Genomic DNA, 17,564 nt, shown 5'->3' with positions numbered 1-17,564 from the left:
TCAAAACTGCTTTGAAAGTTAATCAAACCTAATCTAACTTACTGTAGTGAGATATTGTTCATATGTGGAATTTTAAGTTAATTTTAAAGATATCCTGTTTCATACAGAATTTATATTTTCTAGAACAACTTGATAATAAAATTTAGAGCTCTGTGGAGATAAGGTAGGTAAGGTAGGTTTACAATGAGTTTGGTGACAAATACTGATCACATGCAAAGAAAAAAATTAACCTGTGGATGTTTTGTAACCACTTGTAACGAACGGTCATTTCGCGGGTGTTCAAATTTTGAGCTAGCGCTGGGCAACTTTCAACATAAAGGATCCATCGAGAGATTTTAGCGATGATGTAACGTTTTTCCACCCAAAATATTTCATTTTCTTTAGTTTTGCCAATTGAATCAAGGTTAAACATATTTCTCAAAAATATTTTTCTCTAACCTATTAACTTCTGTATGTTTATACCAACGTATGCATCTTTTTGTGACATTATTCTGGCAGTGGTTCTTCGCGCTTTTCCGGTACGCGGTCAAAAAAAAAAGAAAAAACACAACGAAAGCACTTCCGGAAGCCTGTGGTGTCACATCACTTGTCGTCCGGGGAAACCAGTGTGACGCTGCTCGCTGTGTAACTCCAGCAGGATTTAGCTGTAGAGATGGAGTTGAATCCAAAGCACATCAAAGTGTCGGCCAGAGTTTGAGACAAAGGGAGGGGGGCTCGCCGTTAGTTCTCCAGCTCAACTCCTCTCTGGATGGATTGTTTGTCTGAAACAAGATAGGGGGAGACTAGAATACCTGGATTGACAAAATGAAGCTGCTGAAGCCGAGCTGGGTGAGCCACAACGGTAAGCTTGTGCAGGAATCTGGGGGACCAACTTGGGCTTTTGTTTGCGAAGGGGTTGAACTGATGAGGTGTGATGATCATGTTGATAGTGGTGGTGGTAGTAGTGGTGGGGGGGCGATACTTTTGTGGCTTGTGACTTTTTAAATTTTGCTTTGAGTCGTGAACAGGCTCCGCTGTCCAAACAGATCTGATGGTCGGCGTTCCGGGTCAATGTCGGCGGAACACTGCGTTGTTCCAAATCCAACATTGTTTCCAAACCTCAGCTAGCATGCTAGCCAGTTAGCCCAGCCATCCTGCTAGCCCCAGTATCCCAGCGGTGGCTAAACTCACCTGCCCTATGACACATGATGGACTGGCCGCCGTAATTACGCGTAAATGTTGCATTTGTTTGGTGTCGCTTTCGACGTTCTGGTGGACGCCACCTTATATTTGGTGACGGCCAATGAGCTCGACATGGAGCGAAAGACGCGCCAGGTGGTGACATGTTCGAGCTGTCACTTTGTAAAGTTAACCGTCAGGGTGTTGGCCTGCATTTTGGATCCAGTTGACTAATATGAACGAAAAGAGAAAGATCTACTGGTGCATCAATACGATAATAATACGCATTTTCCCCAGGGTCCGTCAACAGACTTGTGTTCACGTGATCAGTAACTGTGCACAAAGTGGGAAAAGTTGCCCCATTATGACATTTGCTTTGTTCTATTGACCAGTTCATTTTTGTACATACTATTTTTTTTTTATTTTTTTTTTTTTTTGTAAACTGCCGCCACTCATGTATAAAACGATACTAGTATGGGGAAACGGAAGAAGTTATGATGGGCAAAGCTGCATCAAAGTTACGTTAGGCTGCACATTCAATATAACTGCAATAAAATAGTGTGGCTCCCACGCCCACTCGTTTCTTTATCTCTCTATATTTTACATTTTAATCGCCATCTTCTATAATGACTTTTAGTCGCCGCTGTTCCAAAGGACACTGTTGAGTCTCTACTCGTCCTTTTCACATTCCACATCTGATGTGTTCTGTGTTTGGAACACCAAAATAAACTGGACTGCTCTTTATTTATTTATTTATTTATTTATTAATGAACGAGGCGATGCTTGAGAGTTGCTGAAGTCTATCAATAGTTCTCAGTGATCTAACTCTCAAAGGTCGGGTTACCAGTCTGGCTGCCAGTCTGGGTCTATTTGAGAGAGACTGCGTTTATCATTAGTTCATGGAAGTTATTCTTATACATGTTCCTTTTTTTATTTATTCTTTTTTTTTTTTCCCCAGGCAAACCCATCTTTTCAGTTGACATCCATCCCGATGGCACAAAATTTGCAACTGGTGGTCAAGGTGAGACTTTTTTTTTTTGTCCTGGGGGGCTTCATGTCATTCAGGATCAGTCATGCCAAGTATATGCATAAGAGTGGTGTTTTTATTTAACTTTATTTATATATTTCAGGGGAGGATTCTGGCAAAGTCATGATTTGGAACATGGCACCAGTCCTGCGAGAGGAGGATGAAAAGAACGAGAATGTTCCCAAAATGCTTTGCCAGATGGACAATCACCTTGGTAACCGCTCTTTTTTTGTGTAATGCTTTTGGTGTGCATATTGGGGCTGTGCAATAAGCGTATGTTAATTTTGCAATGGCCATATGAGTTGCAGTAAACACAGACATGCTGAATAATACCACACCAGTGCATTGTTGCTTTTGGCTTTGGCTGCTAATCGATTAAAGGCAAGATGAAGGCAGGAGCTGATGTGCATTTAGCAACAGTCAATAAGCTGCAGTGTGTCTGTGAATTGATGTCCAAGTAGTCAGTTCAGTAACGGGGGCTCCTCTGCAGGATCTTTTAACCAGCTGCCATGAACAGCTTGGCTCATCATCAGTTTCCCCTCAAGGTTCTGTTTATTATCTCGATCAGCTAACGTTTGACAAGACAATCAGTTTGTGGTGTTTTGTGTTTTGCACTGCAGCTTGTGTCAACTGTGTGCGCTGGTCCAATAATGGCCTGTACCTGGCATCAGGAGGAGACGACAAGCTGGTCATGGTTTGGAAGAGAGCCGCGTATGTACACACACACACACACACACACACACACACACACACACACACCGTACACAGTACACAGCAGGATGTATTCACTTTTAGTGTTCAGTCTTGCTATCATGTGAACCAGCTGAAGCTTAATGTATAAGCTCAGTTTTTTTGTTTTTTTTTGTAGTTTGATCAGTTAAGGCATGTTTCAGAAAATGTAACATGGGGATGTTCAGCTTGTTTTGTGGCGAAGGTGCTCATGATTGTTGACCTGGTTTGTGCTTCTGTTTTTGTTTGTTTGCAGATTCATCGGGCCCAGTACAGTGTTCGGGTCCAGCAGTAAGCTGGCCAATGTGGAGCAGTGGAGGTGTGTCACCATCCTGAGGAACCACACAGGAGGTAAAAACCCACACTGAAATACAACTTCAGGCAAGGGACAGTACATGTGTGGAATGCATCTTAGTCTACGCAAAGTGCTTCTTTGCTTGTTTTATTTTTTAAGTTGTCTGTCTCCCTCAGCTGCAACAAAGCTGCATCGTTTCCCTGATGTCCGCTATTGCTTTCGAATTGCTTCAATCTTAATTAAGCAACTGCATTCATTCATTTGCATTGTGTCACTGCAATAGTCATTGCTGCTGGTTTTAAGGTATACCACCGTTTAAAGAGAGCTTGTTCTCAAAACCTCTTGATATTTTCTTTCATGCCTTTCGTGCTGTATAAGCTGCTCTTCAGCTGCTCTTCAGCTGCACAGATTGCTCGCTCATGTTGGTGTGTGTGTGCATGAATTACACGAGGAAGGGGGTCCTCTTACTTGAAGGGTGTTCTGTCTGCAGATGTGATGGACGTGGCATGGTCACCCCATGACGTGTGGCTGGCCTCCTGCAGTGTCGACAACACCATTGTCATCTGGAACGCCCGCAAGTTCCCAGGTAGTAGCCGCAGAAAGTGTTGCTCCTCCTGCCTGCAACCTCACAAATTAACTCTGAGATTCCTGTAGGCAATTATTAGTGGTGTAGATCTGTCATTATAAATGGGAAATTAGTAAGTGTAATTAAAGTTACCATGTTGTACCATATTTTTGTTTTTGGAGTCCGGTGGATCAGATCTACAGTCTTGAAACAGCATAGTTAGCCCACTGTTTACAGCTTCTTGCAAAATTACTCAGTTTTAGTTTCCTGCTACAACTTAGACTTTGCTGCTGTACCATGTGGGCAAAGAGACAAAAAAAAGAGAAAGTTTCAGAGGGCTGAGCCAAACCTGACAAGGTTGTTTGACACTAGTCTAGGATAGGCATCATTGCCTTTTGTGACATCACAAGGGGATGGTTCAAGTTCAGTTCAAGTTATTTATTGTCATTGTTGAACAAAGTTAACAACGAAATTCGTTTGGAGCATCCCCATCACCACTGGCATCAGTACTCCATAACAATATTCATAAAAAAGAAGGCAGGTATGGTTGTCAAGCCAAAGGCCCATGTTTTTCTTAGAAAAAAATGTATGTAATTTAGTCCTGAACACATTTAAGATTCTTCAGGCAGACTTTTATGCCAGCACCAACTCAGTGGGTCAACTGTGTGCCTCTGGCTTCCTGGTGTTTCTCCAGAGATGGTGACATGCCTGCGAGGACACACCGGGCTGGTCAAAGGCCTTACGTGGGATCCAGTGGGGAAGTACATCGCCTCGCAGGCCGACGACCACAGCCTCAAGGTGTGGAGGACGGTGGACTGGCAGCTGGAAGCCAACATCACCAAACCCTTCAACGAGGTACAAACAACAGTGACCCCATTCACAGCTGCTTAATCATCAGAATATTAAATACATGCTCGTCATCCAGAACCCAAATATACATATTAATATATACATATTTATTTTTTCCTCAGTGCGGTGGGACGACCCACGTCCTGCGTCTGTCCTGGTCTCCGGACGGTCAGTACCTGGTGTCGGCTCACGCCATGAACAACTCTGGTCCCACCGCTCAGATCGTGGAGCGAGACGGCTGGAAGACCAACATGGACTTTGTGGGCCACAGAAAAGCTGTCACAGTTGTGGTAAGCAACTCTCGCTCACACATTCACCCTCTAAAATGTATAAATGTCCCAATTTCACCTGCATGTGTTTCTCCTCTCCACCCATGAATCCCCTAGAAATTCAACCCAAAGATCTTTAAGAAGAAGCAGAAGAACGGCAGCTCTCCGAAGCCCAGCTGTCCGTACTGCTGCTGCGCCGTCGGCAGCAAAGACCGATCGCTCTCCGTCTGGGTGAGGGACTTTGATTTGATGGAGAAGGGAACTGGACTATCAGAGTACTGAACAGCATTTTCTTTTCCGTCTCTCCTTCCTCTCAGTTGACCTCTCTGAAGCGCCCTCTGGTGGTCATCCATGATCTGTTTGACAAATCGATAATGGACATTTCCTGGTGAGATGGAGACAAATGTGTTGCGGTCTGCTACTTGTTTCTCCGTTGCTGGTTCCTTTGCATTCTGCACTTCTGCCAGCGTTTGAGATTCGGACATCACTGCCGTGCAACTTTGTATGTCTAAGTGTGTGTGTGTGCGTGTGTGCGTGTGTGTGTCAGGACTCTGACCGGCCTCGGGATGTTGGTGTGTTCAATGGACGGCACTGTGGCGTATTTGGACTTCTCGATGGATGAACTCGGGGACCCGCTGAACGAGGAGGAGAAGGTAAGACACACACGCCTGACGTCTGCCAACGTTCGGCTCGTTCTCACGTCCCTCAAAACTGAACTCCTCCTTTTTTCCCTGTGACTCAAACAGAACAGCATCCACCAGAACATCTACGGAAAGAGTCTGGCCATCACCAGCACCGAGGCCCAGCTCTCCACCACCATCATCGAGAACCCTGAGATGCTGAAATACCAGCAGGAACGGCAGAACTCGGCTCAGATTAATTCAGGCAGCGGAAACGGCGGCGCCGAGTCGTCGGCACCAAAACTCAACAGTGTCATAAACGGCGAGTCTCTGGAGGACATCAGGAAGGTACGAGGGCACGGTAGAAGTTTAATCGGAACATTGACATACGTCTATATGTCTAATGATACATGTGCAAATGCTCCCTGCTCTGCATTGTGTACACAAATTATTATTTTTTTATTTGTACACATATTTTTTTGGATTCTCGACCTATTTTGCTGCACAGTCTCTTTCAGTCTTTTAAATGTTACTATTCTTTACAGTCTGAGAGTTTTTTTTAACGCTCCAAATTTCACTGCTTCATACAATCACAATCAAGGCGATAAGAGACTTTAGATGTTGGCCTGCTTAAAATATAGATTTTATGTTTTTTAGGACCGCATATAGTTACATATAATGAATGTTGAATTTGTTGCTTTGCAGAACCTCCTGAAGAAGCAGGTGGAGACGAGAACTGCAGATGGCAGAAGACGAATCACGCCGCTCTGTATCGCTCAGTTGGACACGGGGTAGGAAAACATCAAAAGTTTTTCAAAGCTGCATTTGAACTAGATCTGAGAGAAAAAAAATACAAGTCAAAATATAAAAATTCAGCTCATAATTTATTCTTATTATTATATTATTTATTATCAAATATCATTTTATGTGTGCGTCGTAATTTTCAAATTTGAAGGCATCCTTCACTTTCTCTCCCTCTGGTCTTGCAGGGATTTCTCTCCGGCTCTGTTCAACAGCGCTCCCATCCTCCCCTCGGGCTCTTCCATGTCCAACCAGCTCACGCCCCAGCTGAGCTCCGACTCCAGCCCAGGACAGGCTCCTCCTCTGGGTCTGAGGGCCGGCCACGACCCCATGCTGACCTCACCTCCGGCCGGCGTCACTGCCAAAGGCCTGGAGGACAACAGGGACGGGTAAAGGCTGCGGCTGCTTCTGTGTCTGCCGACGTCTGCCAAACTCTTCCCGGTTCCCATCTAATTATTATTTCCCGACGTCCCGTTAGCGTGAAGGCGTGTCTGCTGCTCACGTCTGCGTCCAAGATCGAGCCAATGAAAGCCCTGGACTCCAGGTTCACAGAGAGGTCAAAGGCCACGCCAGGGGTCACATCAGCCATCTCCTCCACCGCTGGTCTGGCGCCTTTAGACAGGTGACCTGACACGGCGTCAATAAAGTGGCTAAGAAGTGCGATGCAGACTGAAGGTTCCAGTTGAAAAGCACAAACGGTGAGCCTTTTATTTCTCCTCGTCCCAGCAGGCCGAAGGAAGCCATCTCCATTCTCAAAGACATCAAGTGTAAAGAAGACACCAGCAGCGACAGCGAGGATAAGATGGCCGCCATCAACAAGAACCTGGCGTTTGGCAAGAGGAAGCCTGACCTGCTGATGGACGGAGGAGAGGTGGTGGAGAAGAGGAAGAAAGGCCGGCCCAGGAAGGACAAGATGGCCGCTCCCATCATTTCACAACCCTTCACTCACCAGGTAGAGACACAGAGAGGGAGAGAGGTGGAGGGAGAAGATGAACCTCTGCGGAGGAAGTGGAAAGTGTTGAGATTGTTTCTGTTCTTCCTCTTCCTGTCAGGTTGCCCCCCCAGTGGAGAGAGAGGCCAGCAGGCCTGCTGCTCCCTCGGCCCCAGTAGCTGCTCTCACCCTCCCAACACCCAGCGTCAAGAAGGCCTTCAGTCTGCAGGTAAAGGCCTCGCGGGCCTGCCGTCAGAATTCGACACGTGTCTTTAATTGAAGATCCCATCCGCCACGCTGGACGCCACCGCTAATGTGGTTTCTGCGCCACAGCATCGCAGGCACTTTTGGTGTGAATTAGCCTTTAGTGACGACGCCCCTTCCTCCTTGTTGTCTTATCTTCTCTTCTGAAGGACAAACAAAAGTTGTGAATGATTTACCAGGTTCTATCATGTATGAATTCTGTGTGTGTGTGTGTGTGTGTGTGTGTGTGTGTGTGTGTGTGTGTGTGTGTGTGTGTGTGTGTGTGTGTGTGTGTGTGTGTGTGTGTGTGTGTGTGTAGGTCAGCATGGAGCCGTCAGTGTTCCTGGAGGTGGAGAACGAGGTGTCGGCGGTGGCGGGTTCGAGGCTCAGCCAGCTGCGGTGCTCCAAGGACGGCCGGGACTGGAACACGCTGCTGCCCAGCTCGGTGGTCACGGCGGCTGGGAGCAGGTAGGACTGTCGCCTCCGCCCAAACTCAGTCACGTCTCTGGAATGAGGGGCTGAGCAACTGACCCCCCCCCCCCACCACCACCTCTCTCTCTCTCTCTGTAGCGAGGTCCTGGCCGTGGCCTGTCAGGACAGGATGTTGTCAGTGTTCTCTTCCTGCGGCCGCCGCCTGCTTCCGTCCATCCAGCTGGCCACGCCCGTCTCAGCCCTGCACTGCTCCGCCCACTTCGTCATGGTTCTGACGGCCGGAGCGATGCTTTCTGTCTGGTCGGTGCTCACACAGACACACACACACACACACACACACACCAAATATTGCAGCCTGTGTTTGACTTGTTGAAGCGTTCTCTTGTGGCTCAGGTGTTGGGTCTTCATGTCCTCCTGTGAGTGGCACTAAGCAGCATTCTGTTTCTCTTGCTGTGTGCAGGGATGTTCAGAAGCAGAAGGCTCTTGTGAAGAATGAGTCTCTGCTCAACATTTTATCAGGTGAGGCCCTCAGGAAAAGTACATCGTACTTCATAAATTCTCTTGTCTCTTCCAACTCGTGTCTTAGTTGCCCTCTTTGGCACCTCTGCCAAGCATTCAGAGACGCATGAGAGCTACTTAATTCTTTGATTTGTATCCGTGCTTGCAAAAAGACAGCACATAGAGACACACAGCTTTGAACTAAATATCTTCCACTTCAAGTGCTTTTGTTGTGCTGTATTGTTGGCCGAGGCTGCTGCTCAGAAGCTTACACGTGCATGCCTTTGTCTCGTGTGTGCAGGCGCCGACGTCACCGTGTGTCAGTCTCTGCTGACCCAGCAGGGAGTCCCGGTCGTTGGTCTGTCCAATGGGAAGTCGTACTGCTTCAGCTTGTCACTGGAGACATGGTGAGAAACCGACGAGCAGAAGAAGGAACTTCACACGAGGGAACTCGGTGTGGAAGCAACGAGGTGACTTCCTCTCCTTCTCTCTCAGGACTTTGATTGCCGATAAGGGAGACTCCTTGATCCAGTGCGCCGACTTCAGGGGCTGCCTGCCTACCCACGATGCACCTGTGTCCTCAGGTCCACTGGCTGTCATGCAGGGGCGCAACCTCAAGTACGACAGAAGTCGTCTTGTTTCGTCTCCCTCAGATGACATGTGACCCAAAAGCTTAACATTATCTTGTCTGTGCACCTCCACCCCCCCACTTCTGCAGCGCTGGTCGCCTGGCGTCCCGTCTCTCCTCCACCCCCCACCACCTACAGCAGGGCATGACGCTGGCCTTCCTGGAGAACCAGCTGGCGTCCACTCTGACGCTCCAGTCGGCACAAGAGTATCGCTACTGGTTGCTCATCTACGCACGCTTCCTCGTCAACGAAGGTACCGAACTCTCATTGCGTCCAGACGCAGCAACATCCGTCTGCTGACGGCTGCCTGCTGGGGGCGAGCCAAGACTTTACTGTGACGCTGCTTTTCCCTCCAGGCTCAGAGTATCGTCTCCGAGAACTTTGCAAGGAGCTCCTGGGTCCCGTCCACAAGTCAGCATCCACATCCTGGGAGGCCACCACACTGGTACGACATGCCGCCGTTTCAGTTCCTTCGTCATATGAAATCCCTCTTTATCTCAGCGATTGGCTATATGAAGGAGAGAAATTAGCCCAAAATCTTTGATTTTTGTGTTGTAAATCAAATGCACACGACCGCCGTCATCGTCTTCAGATGCCAGCACACGGTCCCAACTGTCTGTCCTGTTTCCAGGGTCTGCGGAAGCGGGACCTGCTGCGCGAGGTCCTGCCCGTCATCGGCGAGAACCTGCGATTCCAGAGACTGTTTACAGAATACCAGGACCAGCTGGAGCTGCTGCGCAGCAAATGAGGCCACATTCAGTCCTGCCATGGTGGCAGGTCCCACGCTGCCACCAAGGCGTGCGGCATCGATGTCGGAGAAGTCCTGACGTTCAGCCTCCGTCAGGAGTCGAGCCCAGCTCAACGTCTTGATAGTGACCGGCCTTCTCGACACTCTGACACCCACTCGTCGTGACAAACTGCACCAGTCAGAAGTTACTGTGTCGTTACGGTAGCTGCCTGAGGCCGTCTGCCACTCGGTTGCCACACGACCCTTCCTGCTTCCATTGCAGCCTCGGATTTAGCGCGAGCGCCGCCTGAACCGCACCATTACCAACTGTAACTTATTTGGACTCCATCATGACAAATTCTTGTCTTTTTTTTTTTTTTTTTCGTAACATCTAGACTGCTTTCTTTGACTGGGAAGCTTGGAGAACTCGTTCAGGCCAAACTGGCTTTAAAAACATTTTCAGTGCAGTTGCTCACTGGGTAGTAGTCGGTGCTTTATTGTTTTGTTTTGTTTTGTTTGAAAGTCAATTGGGCGATATCTTGTTTGAGTACTTTTTTTTTTTTTTTTTTTTGCTAAATTGTTTTCTACTTATGTGCCTCCTTTCTGCACTCCTAATCTTGGACTGAAAACCATTAAATCAAGGGACTTGGTGATAGGAATGCCGCAGGTTTGATTTCTGCCATGTTTAGAATTTTTTTCAATTTCGTATTCTTCCCTCGATATGCAGAGAAACAGATGTGAACATGAGAGTTGATGCAAAGGAGCAATAAGCTTTCTACCAAAGTGTTGCCTTTGTCTCGACAATAAGAAGGGAAAAGAGGGAAAACCAGACACTGCACCAGGTTTTTAAAATCTGATGTCTCAGCTTAGTGCCCTGTTGGTCGACTTTTCAGTTTGTATGGTGACTTTTTTTTTATAAAAAGAAGTGATGCTAAAACCAAAATATGAAATCAGTTTTAAAAAAAGAAAAACCCAGAATGGGCTGGAGTATGGATAATGTGACTGAATTTATATGAACATAAATATAAAATAATGGACAAGTCATCAATCACGAGCACAAAATGCGGTCACAACAGTCACGTGATCACATGTTGTACGTTTTTGTAGACCAACATCTAATCATGTTTTGGCTCCAAACTCGTTTTTTTTCGGGAGGGAAGGAGTTCGAGGGGACAGGGTTCACGTCATGATGTCTGTGATTCAAGTTAACGTGTTGCTTGTTGCCACTTTGCCACGTGAAATGCTGGATGAAACTAAAGTCAGTAAAGTTGCACGAACTGCAGGCCTTGACCAGAACTGATCCTCCATCTTCACTTCTGTCAGAAGACAGGACGCGCTCACGACGTGGGCATTGCTCTCCAAAGCCTCTCTTCCACCCGAGAGAGAGAGAGGGAGAGGTTGTTAATGTTTTTAAAGCAGAATATTCTTATGAAAACCGTGTCATTGATTGAAGGAGCGAGGCAGCGATCTTGAAGGGTCATGGGTGGGGGCGGGGGAGGGTTTGTCTCTTTCAGTTGTAAATATTTTTTTTTGTTTCGTTTTGTTTGCTTGTAGCCTTGCTGATCTCTTGCCAGACAAAAACCACTGCAGCAGGGTTACTATTTTTCTAAGGGGTGGGGAAGAAGGGAGGGGGGTTCTCTTTGTAACGTCAAGTTCAATTTGCAGTTTGCGCTGGAGAAAACGCATTACAACCCTGAACGAAGCTAAATACATGTCCACAACTCCAAAGGATCACAGACAGTCCGATAACAACTGAATATACGCTGATAAATACTTTGTTATTGGAACGTTTTTTTTTTCTATACAGCAGTAGTATGTTGCACTCTCCTGCCAGCTCAGTGTGTAAATAATTGACAAGTATAAGCTTGTGAACAGATAATTTACTGCTGTAATTTGCTGCACATGTGGACGAGTGCAGAGGAGGAATGAATGCTTTCTTTACTAATCTGTACAGCTTTCTTTTCCTGCCTATTTTAAATGTTTGTAAAAGGCAATGTTTTTGTTTTCTTTTTTTTCTATGAGAAAAACAAAAAAAATGAGAAGCTGAGCTAAAAGTTTGCTTTTGATGGAAGTGATAAATAAATAACAGTGAACGATTTGGTAAATATGTGTGCGTGTGCGTGTGTGTGCGTGAGAGAGAGAGAGTGAGAGAGGAAAAGGATTCAACAGCACCCCCTTCTGGAAGAAAATGCTTACGGCACCTGGTATTCCCAGGCGGTCTCCCATCCAAGTACTAACCAGGCCCGACCCTGCTTAGCTTCCGAGATCAGACGAGATCGGGCGTTCTCAGGGTGGTATGGCCGTAAGCGATAGACTTGTTCACAAATTCACTTCATAAACTTGCGACTTCATGTATCATACTCGTGACTAACTCCCCATTTATAAAAAAAAATAAAGATATATTTTGATGTTACGGTGAAAGTGCTACCAGTAACAACAGAGCAGTCAAGCAAGGAAAGCGACTTTCAAATCTCGCGTTCGGTTGAGTTTGTTTTTTTTTTTGTTAGACGATTTTACACACGTCTTTCCTAGCAACAACAGTCATTTTAAGAACAGGAAGTAACAGGTTAAATGTGTCGATGTCCAGTGTTTTATCTTCTATACCATCATAAAAATCCCTTCTGAGAAGCAGCAAGCCGTTTATAAGAGTGGAGAAGAGTTAAATAGGCTATTTTGTCACGAAGCTTTCGCTTACGGCCATACCACCCTGAGAACGCCCGATCTCGTCTGATCTCGGAAGCTAAGCAGGGTCGGGCCTGGTTAGTACTTGGATGGGAGACCGCCTGGGAATACCAGGTGCCGTAAGCATTTTCTTCCAGAAGGGGGTGCTGTTGAATATTTTTCTAAAAAAAAAAAAAAAAAAAAACTGACATATTGCACTCAAATATTGGGAGGAATATTTTGAGGTAACTCAATTACTCTAACAACCAGCACTGTGTGCTGTGATGGCGTCTACCCTCTCCTGAAAGGAAAAAGATATGGCGCCTGCTATTGGCATGAACCAGGCCTGAACCTGCTTAGCGTCTGAGATCAGGCGTTCTCAGGGTGGTTTGTCCGAAAAACGTGATCCCAAACAGGCTGCTATACGGTCAATGACATGTTTTACAATGGATAGTGAAAAAGAAAATTTGATGCAACTCAAAACACAGTATTGTATGTCTTTAATGTTTAGTCAGTGAAAGATAATCAATGATAAGTTTACCTTCAGTGGAGTTCAGTTAAATATTTAGATCACTTTCATTCTCATTAAAACTTTCCTTGCAGCAAATGTTTAGAGCATTTCTCTCAAACATTTTTTACTTGAAGGACATGATTTTCATTGTTAGTGTTTACATATTTATGAAAATTTGTGATTGCCTCTTAAGACACTGAATCGGTAGAAACTGACTCTGCCTTCAGCCTCTGGTGATCTCCGAGAAACATGACGTGTTTCTGGTGTTGTAACCCGAGTGCAGCTGTAAATACAGTTGTTGGTCCTGTGGTCTGGCATGCGGCAACAAATGTTGGTTTGAAGAGCCAGACCCATCAGGTCAGAGGTTTGAGTTCATTCCGATCCAATGTCTGATAAGCTGGTGGGCGATGGTCTGACTCGGCGGGATGGTGAAGGCAGGACGGGACCCCCTGAGTAGGGACTCAACCACCTAATCACAAAACATATACAGCAAGTATTGGGTTTATGTCTCCTTGTACCAAAACATAGAACAATCATCATCATCCTGCTTCACATTAAAACAGATGGTTGGCCTGTTTAATACCTCAAATCTCAGTGTTTTGTAGACACTGTAACAGTCTATTGTAAATAAGTGAAACAACCCTTATTTCAGTAACGTCAAATAGTTCTTCTGCTTGCTCCTATTGGCAGAACGGCCTACTGCTATCATCATTATTTTCCCCCGTCCTACCTGTTGCCGGGTGAACCAGCAGGCTTCCTCAATCTCATTCTCGTCCACCTTGATGTCAGTGGACACTGCGACGCCGAGGCATCCAATCATGAGGTTGGAGGGCATGGGCCAGGGCTGACAGGACACGTAGTGCACCGGGCCCACCTTCACGCCGCTCTCCTCCTCCACCTCCCGCCTCACTGCATCCTCGATGGCCTCACCTGCGGAGAGGCTGGGGGTCACCTCCTTCTCGTCTCCATGAACCACCCGTCATTTCTTTGTGTGTGTGTGCATGTGTGTTACTTACCTGGCTCTATGAATCCAGCCAGACAGGAGAACATGCCCGTGGGAAAGACCTTCTTCCTTCCCAGCAAACACTGGTTTCCATCAGGGTGGATCACCAGCATGATGACCACTGGGTCTGGATGCAAGCGACAAATAATTAATAAATTGCACTTTACGCTCTAAACCTTCTGGTGGTTTTCGCCTCACACGTGAAGACAAGGTTTGGCCACCTGTGTAGGACTGCGGTGTCATTCGCTTATGGTGCTCCCATGGTAGGATTCTAATGGGAGCAACGGCACAACCTAAAGGAGAGACTATCTTCACCTGCAGCTGCTAAAGTAGCAAAAGGTCAAGCCAGCCGCAACTGCTGTCGCCACACAAGTATGATGTTTTATTTTTAGGATGCTGCCTCCACCACAGCAGCATGAAGTAAAACAAAAACAATAAACACAGACTTTTGCCCTCCTGATAAGTGTGAACAGAGGCCTCGTACCAACTCGTGGGTAGCAAGTGTTGTGGACACCCTTCAGGCTCTTGCAGTCAGAGTTCAGGCAGCTTCTCTTGTATCCGCCCTCCTCGGCTTTGGTGCCGCTGCCGCACGTCGGGCAGAAGCTGTAGCGGCTGTGCCAAGCAAGCACTGAGCGGGCCTGGGCCACGACTCCTGCAGGACGGAGAGAAGGTCCGAAGAAGATTATCCAGAGAAGGAATAGAATGAAAATATGGACAAGATCAACCAAAAAGAAAAAATGTTAGGGTTCACACCGGCTTCGTTCTCCTTGAGCTGCAGCAAATCTCTGTTGGGTATCTTTGGGAAGGAACAGTTCTTTTCTCTGCTGCGTTTGAGAAGCTCAGCAGCATCTTCGTCCGTGCCAACAGCGAACCATGCCGCTGGCTTCTGGACTCCCTCGTCCACTGAGGTAGAGGAGGAGAGCTTTCTATTCTTCTCCACCCCGAGGAAGATGAGCATGGTCGATGGTTTTTCAAGCAGGTCTTGGACCTCCTCGTATCTGAACCGGCACAGCTTGGTACTCACCTGTAAAGAGTTTGAGGTAGAACATTGAGAGGGTGGATATCTGACCAGCATCTGATAGGTTGAACCAGGTTCGGAGGTCAAGGTTTGGAGCAGATTTGGCTAACTTTTGAGTCTGCCTTAGAAATATCAGACTTGAGCTGTGCGTTACCTCCACCTTGTCGCCATCCTGGGAGCTGCAGATCATGGGGTTGAGGTTGGAGAACATGAGGTAGATGGTGTCCGGCGCCCTCTGTCTGGCCTTCAACCAGACCTCGTCTGTCCTTTTGGCGCTGAGTCGGTCGAGCATCTCCCTGCTGAAGTAGTTTTCATGCTGGCTGAGGTCAGAGCCCGGAAGAACCCACTGGGAGCTGTCATCCGTCCGGCTCAGCAGGTTGGAGATGTGCCTGTGGCCCCAGAATTTGGCAATGTCGAGAGCGGTCTGTGAGGAACTGTTTGCTGTCATCTTATCGCAGCTTGGACAGGGGAAGAGAAGAAGCGACGACCGAGGCAATTTATAGGTTTCGTTAGTGCTGCCTGTTTTAAAACCACCACATGCTGAACATGTCTCCCCCCATGTGATCGTCCATCGGTGTCTCTACCCCTGTGACAGCAGCGCCTCCACGACGGGATATTGCCCGTTGCGAGCAGCAAGCATCAGCGCCGTCCAGCCGCTGTTTCCCTTCCTGTTGATGAGTGAGGGACTGTGGGACAGCAGCACGGACACCTGCGTCACATCCCCCCTGGCTGCGGCATCCAGGAACCTTTCCACCATCTCCTCTGCGGCACTCATCTGGAGGCTCGTCATACTGGCTACCTGAGGGCATCATGACTCTGCATTAAACTTTTTTTTAAAAATATTTTTAAACTTCCATGTGTCAAAATGCAGCAGGTACAATTTAATCCACTCACTGGCCACTTTATTAGGTACACCATCAGATAATCACAAGGGAGTAACGCAATGATTTTAGTCATGTGGTCAAGATAATCTTTTCCAACAGAGTCACACTAAGGAAAGAAAAGTGATTTAGGTAGCTCTGAATGCAGGATGGCTGTGAATGCCAGACATGGCAGTGTGTGTACTTCAACAACTGCTGATCTACTGGGATCTACTGGGATTTCCATGCACAACTATCTCTTGGGTTCAAGCTAGTGCTCACAGAGCATGAATCTGAGGGGAAAAGGGAAAGTATCCGACGAGCCGCAGAGAGACCATGTTAATTGGAAGGCATGAACAGGATGGCGAAATAAGGGCTACTGGAGTTCAAGTCACTGTCTCTGGACTCACCACACGTCGAAGCAGGCGGGTTACAACCGCAGACGGCCACACCATTCCTGTCAGCTAAGGACAGCAAACGGAGCATACGATTTATACGGGGTCGTCACAATGGAACAACAGTGGATCGAATACATGCAGCCAGGTCTGGTAATTTGGATGGACATTCATATGAGAAGGTGTGGCTGAGATTTTTCTTCGCACACACTGACGTGTGAAGAACAAGCAAGAACAAGATCATCATGGATGTGCATTGTATCACCATATCATATCAAAGTGGACCAAAATCTCAGGGGAATTTCTCCGGCACCAACAAAGAATGAAGACTCTTGCCGCTCGTATGGTACACCTAATAAAGTGGCCAAGCTTAGCTATGATAGCCAGTAGTAACCAGGTATTACAGATTAGGAGCCAGTTTCCCTTATCTGTTGGATTTATCACACATATCCAGGAGGTCAGGAGCAGGTTTCCACTGTTTTCAACAAAACTCTTGCCAATGCCAAAACATTTCTTCTGTGTAAAACATGACTTAATATATTCCTCATAGACAGGACTTTTTATTTACAATATTTGTATTTTTTTTTTTATATATATATATTACATCTTTTGTTTTAGTTTGAATAACTTGATTTAGAGAAAATTAAAAAGAAGAATAGTGTGAATATTTCTTAATTGTAGGCCAGTTCTTATGTAGTGCTACAGTGACCACTGACCATGACATTCAAATCACCATTGTGAACTCTGTCCCCCCCCCCGAAAGGGCGGGGTTTTGCTGTTTCCAGTGATTGGCGCAGACAACCGCTGTCAATCAATGTATGACCGCTATTCCAAAAGCGTGCGAATAAAACATCGTGGCTGTCGTGTCGTAACACATTTTCGAATGTTGTGCAGATGTCTTCCTTCGCTTGTTTACTTCGCAGCGGTACTGTTGTGTAACATTTAAAGCTAACTAACCGAGGAAGGGCCGTCAGGTTAAAGCGGGCTTAAAATCCCACAAAATGAAATAAATCCCGTTATTGGCTTTTAGCCAACAGCAGTGTTGGTTATCCCAGAGTGGCCCTGTCAACACCGAAAGTTCCTCTCACCTGGACTCCGCTCCGAGTTGATTCCGACCGGCCGGAAGAAAAACAAGTGTTGCAGAGAGGTTGCGTTCAAGAGCAACAGCGTTCCCGATCACTGCGCTGCCTTAAAGGGACCGTATAACCTGCACACGAAAGAACAGTTTGAGCCCCCGTTTGACGCCTTTTCAGCCCTCGGTGTTGTTTAGTCGCAACACAATAGAATAAATCCAACAATAATCTTCTATTTTATAATTCCTGTATTTCACAATCAACTGAAGA

The 17,564-nt window shown here is 46.7% G+C and overlaps 2 protein-coding genes and 2 non-coding genes across 11 annotated transcripts; 2 read left to right on the top strand and 2 right to left on the bottom strand.

Moving 5' to 3' along the window:
- The first annotated feature begins 578 nt into the window (after positions 1-578).
- hira (histone cell cycle regulator a) lies at positions 579-11,878 on the top strand. 2 transcript variants are annotated; one of them, XM_076046988.1, is made up of 25 exons: positions 579-841; positions 2,117-2,179; positions 2,289-2,399; positions 2,806-2,896; positions 3,171-3,265; positions 3,700-3,795; positions 4,469-4,629; positions 4,746-4,913; positions 5,010-5,123; positions 5,210-5,280; positions 5,440-5,545; positions 5,639-5,860; positions 6,218-6,303; positions 6,502-6,702; positions 6,792-6,935; positions 7,043-7,265; positions 7,366-7,473; positions 7,807-7,955; positions 8,058-8,219; positions 8,380-8,438; positions 8,719-8,824; positions 8,913-9,035; positions 9,136-9,299; positions 9,403-9,491; positions 9,678-11,878. In XM_076046988.1, exons 1-25 carry the CDS (start codon positions 805-807, stop codon positions 9,792-9,794), a joined length of 3,066 nt encoding a protein of 1,021 aa, XP_075903103.1. In that variant the 5' UTR covers positions 579-804; the 3' UTR covers positions 9,795-11,878. The 2 variants fall into 2 exon arrangements, with proteins under 2 accessions (XP_075903103.1, XP_075903102.1); XM_076046987.1 differs by having other exon boundaries at positions 7,040-7,265.
- Positions 11,879-11,962: 84 nt separating this feature from the next.
- On the bottom strand, positions 11,963-12,081 carry LOC142902327 (5S ribosomal RNA). The gene has a single exon (XR_012929075.1). It is a non-coding gene; the product is annotated as a 5S ribosomal RNA (ribosomal RNA).
- Positions 12,082-12,462: 381 nt separating this feature from the next.
- Positions 12,463-12,581, top strand: LOC142902326 (5S ribosomal RNA). The gene has a single exon (XR_012929074.1). It is a non-coding gene; the product is annotated as a 5S ribosomal RNA (ribosomal RNA).
- Positions 12,582-12,919: 338 nt separating this feature from the next.
- Positions 12,920-17,443, bottom strand: nudt12 (nudix (nucleoside diphosphate linked moiety X)-type motif 12). Of its 7 annotated transcripts, XM_076047103.1 has the most exons (10): positions 17,310-17,324; positions 16,237-16,290; positions 16,032-16,119; positions 15,551-15,765; positions 15,121-15,424; positions 14,702-14,972; positions 14,433-14,600; positions 13,962-14,075; positions 13,676-13,875; positions 12,920-13,414 (listed from the first exon to the last, which is right to left on the bottom strand). In XM_076047103.1, exons 3-10 carry the CDS (start codon positions 16,071-16,073, stop codon positions 13,304-13,306), a joined length of 1,425 nt encoding a protein of 474 aa, XP_075903218.1. In that variant the 5' UTR covers positions 16,074-16,119; positions 16,237-16,290; positions 17,310-17,324; the 3' UTR covers positions 12,920-13,303. The 7 variants fall into 7 exon arrangements, with proteins under 7 accessions (XP_075903218.1, XP_075903217.1, XP_075903220.1 ...); XM_076047102.1 differs by lacking the exon at positions 16,032-16,119 and having other exon boundaries at positions 17,310-17,385; XM_076047105.1 differs by lacking the exons at positions 16,032-16,119; positions 16,237-16,290 and having other exon boundaries at positions 17,310-17,443.
- Between the last annotated feature and the right edge of the window lie 121 nt (positions 17,444-17,564).

The sequence above is a fragment of the Nelusetta ayraudi genome, unplaced genomic scaffold (assembly GCF_046127955.1).
Source record: "Nelusetta ayraudi isolate G7.1 ecotype Tasmania unplaced genomic scaffold, CSIRO-AGI_Nayr_v1 ptg000092l, whole genome shotgun sequence".
Lineage (NCBI taxonomy): Eukaryota > Metazoa > Chordata > Actinopteri > Tetraodontiformes > Monacanthidae > Nelusetta > Nelusetta ayraudi.
The sequence above is the reverse complement of the archived record's forward strand: the minus strand, read 5'-3'. Positions and strand labels throughout refer to the sequence as shown.

Bases quoted from the DNA above. Each gene is read 5' to 3' on its own strand.
- nudt12 (XM_076047102.1), bottom strand. From the start codon at position 16,281: ATGGTGTGGCCGTCTGCGGTTGTAACCCGCCTGCTTCGACGTGTG. The intron at 14,076-14,432 runs GTACGAGGCCTC...GCTTGCATCCAG, and splicing joins CACTTGCTACCCACGAGTTG to ACCCAGTGGTCATCATGCTG. The intron at 13,415-13,675 runs GTAGGACGGGGG...TTTTGTGATTAG, and splicing joins GCTGGTTCACCCGGCAACAG to GTGGTTGAGTCCCTACTCAG.
- hira (XM_076046987.1), top strand. From the start codon at position 805: ATGAAGCTGCTGAAGCCGAGCTGGGTGAGCCACAACG. The intron at 2,897-3,170 runs GTATGTACACAC...GTTTGTTTGCAG, and splicing joins ATGGTTTGGAAGAGAGCCGC to ATTCATCGGGCCCAGTACAG. The intron at 9,036-9,135 runs GTACGACAGAAG...CCACTTCTGCAG, and splicing joins ATGCAGGGGCGCAACCTCAA to CGCTGGTCGCCTGGCGTCCC.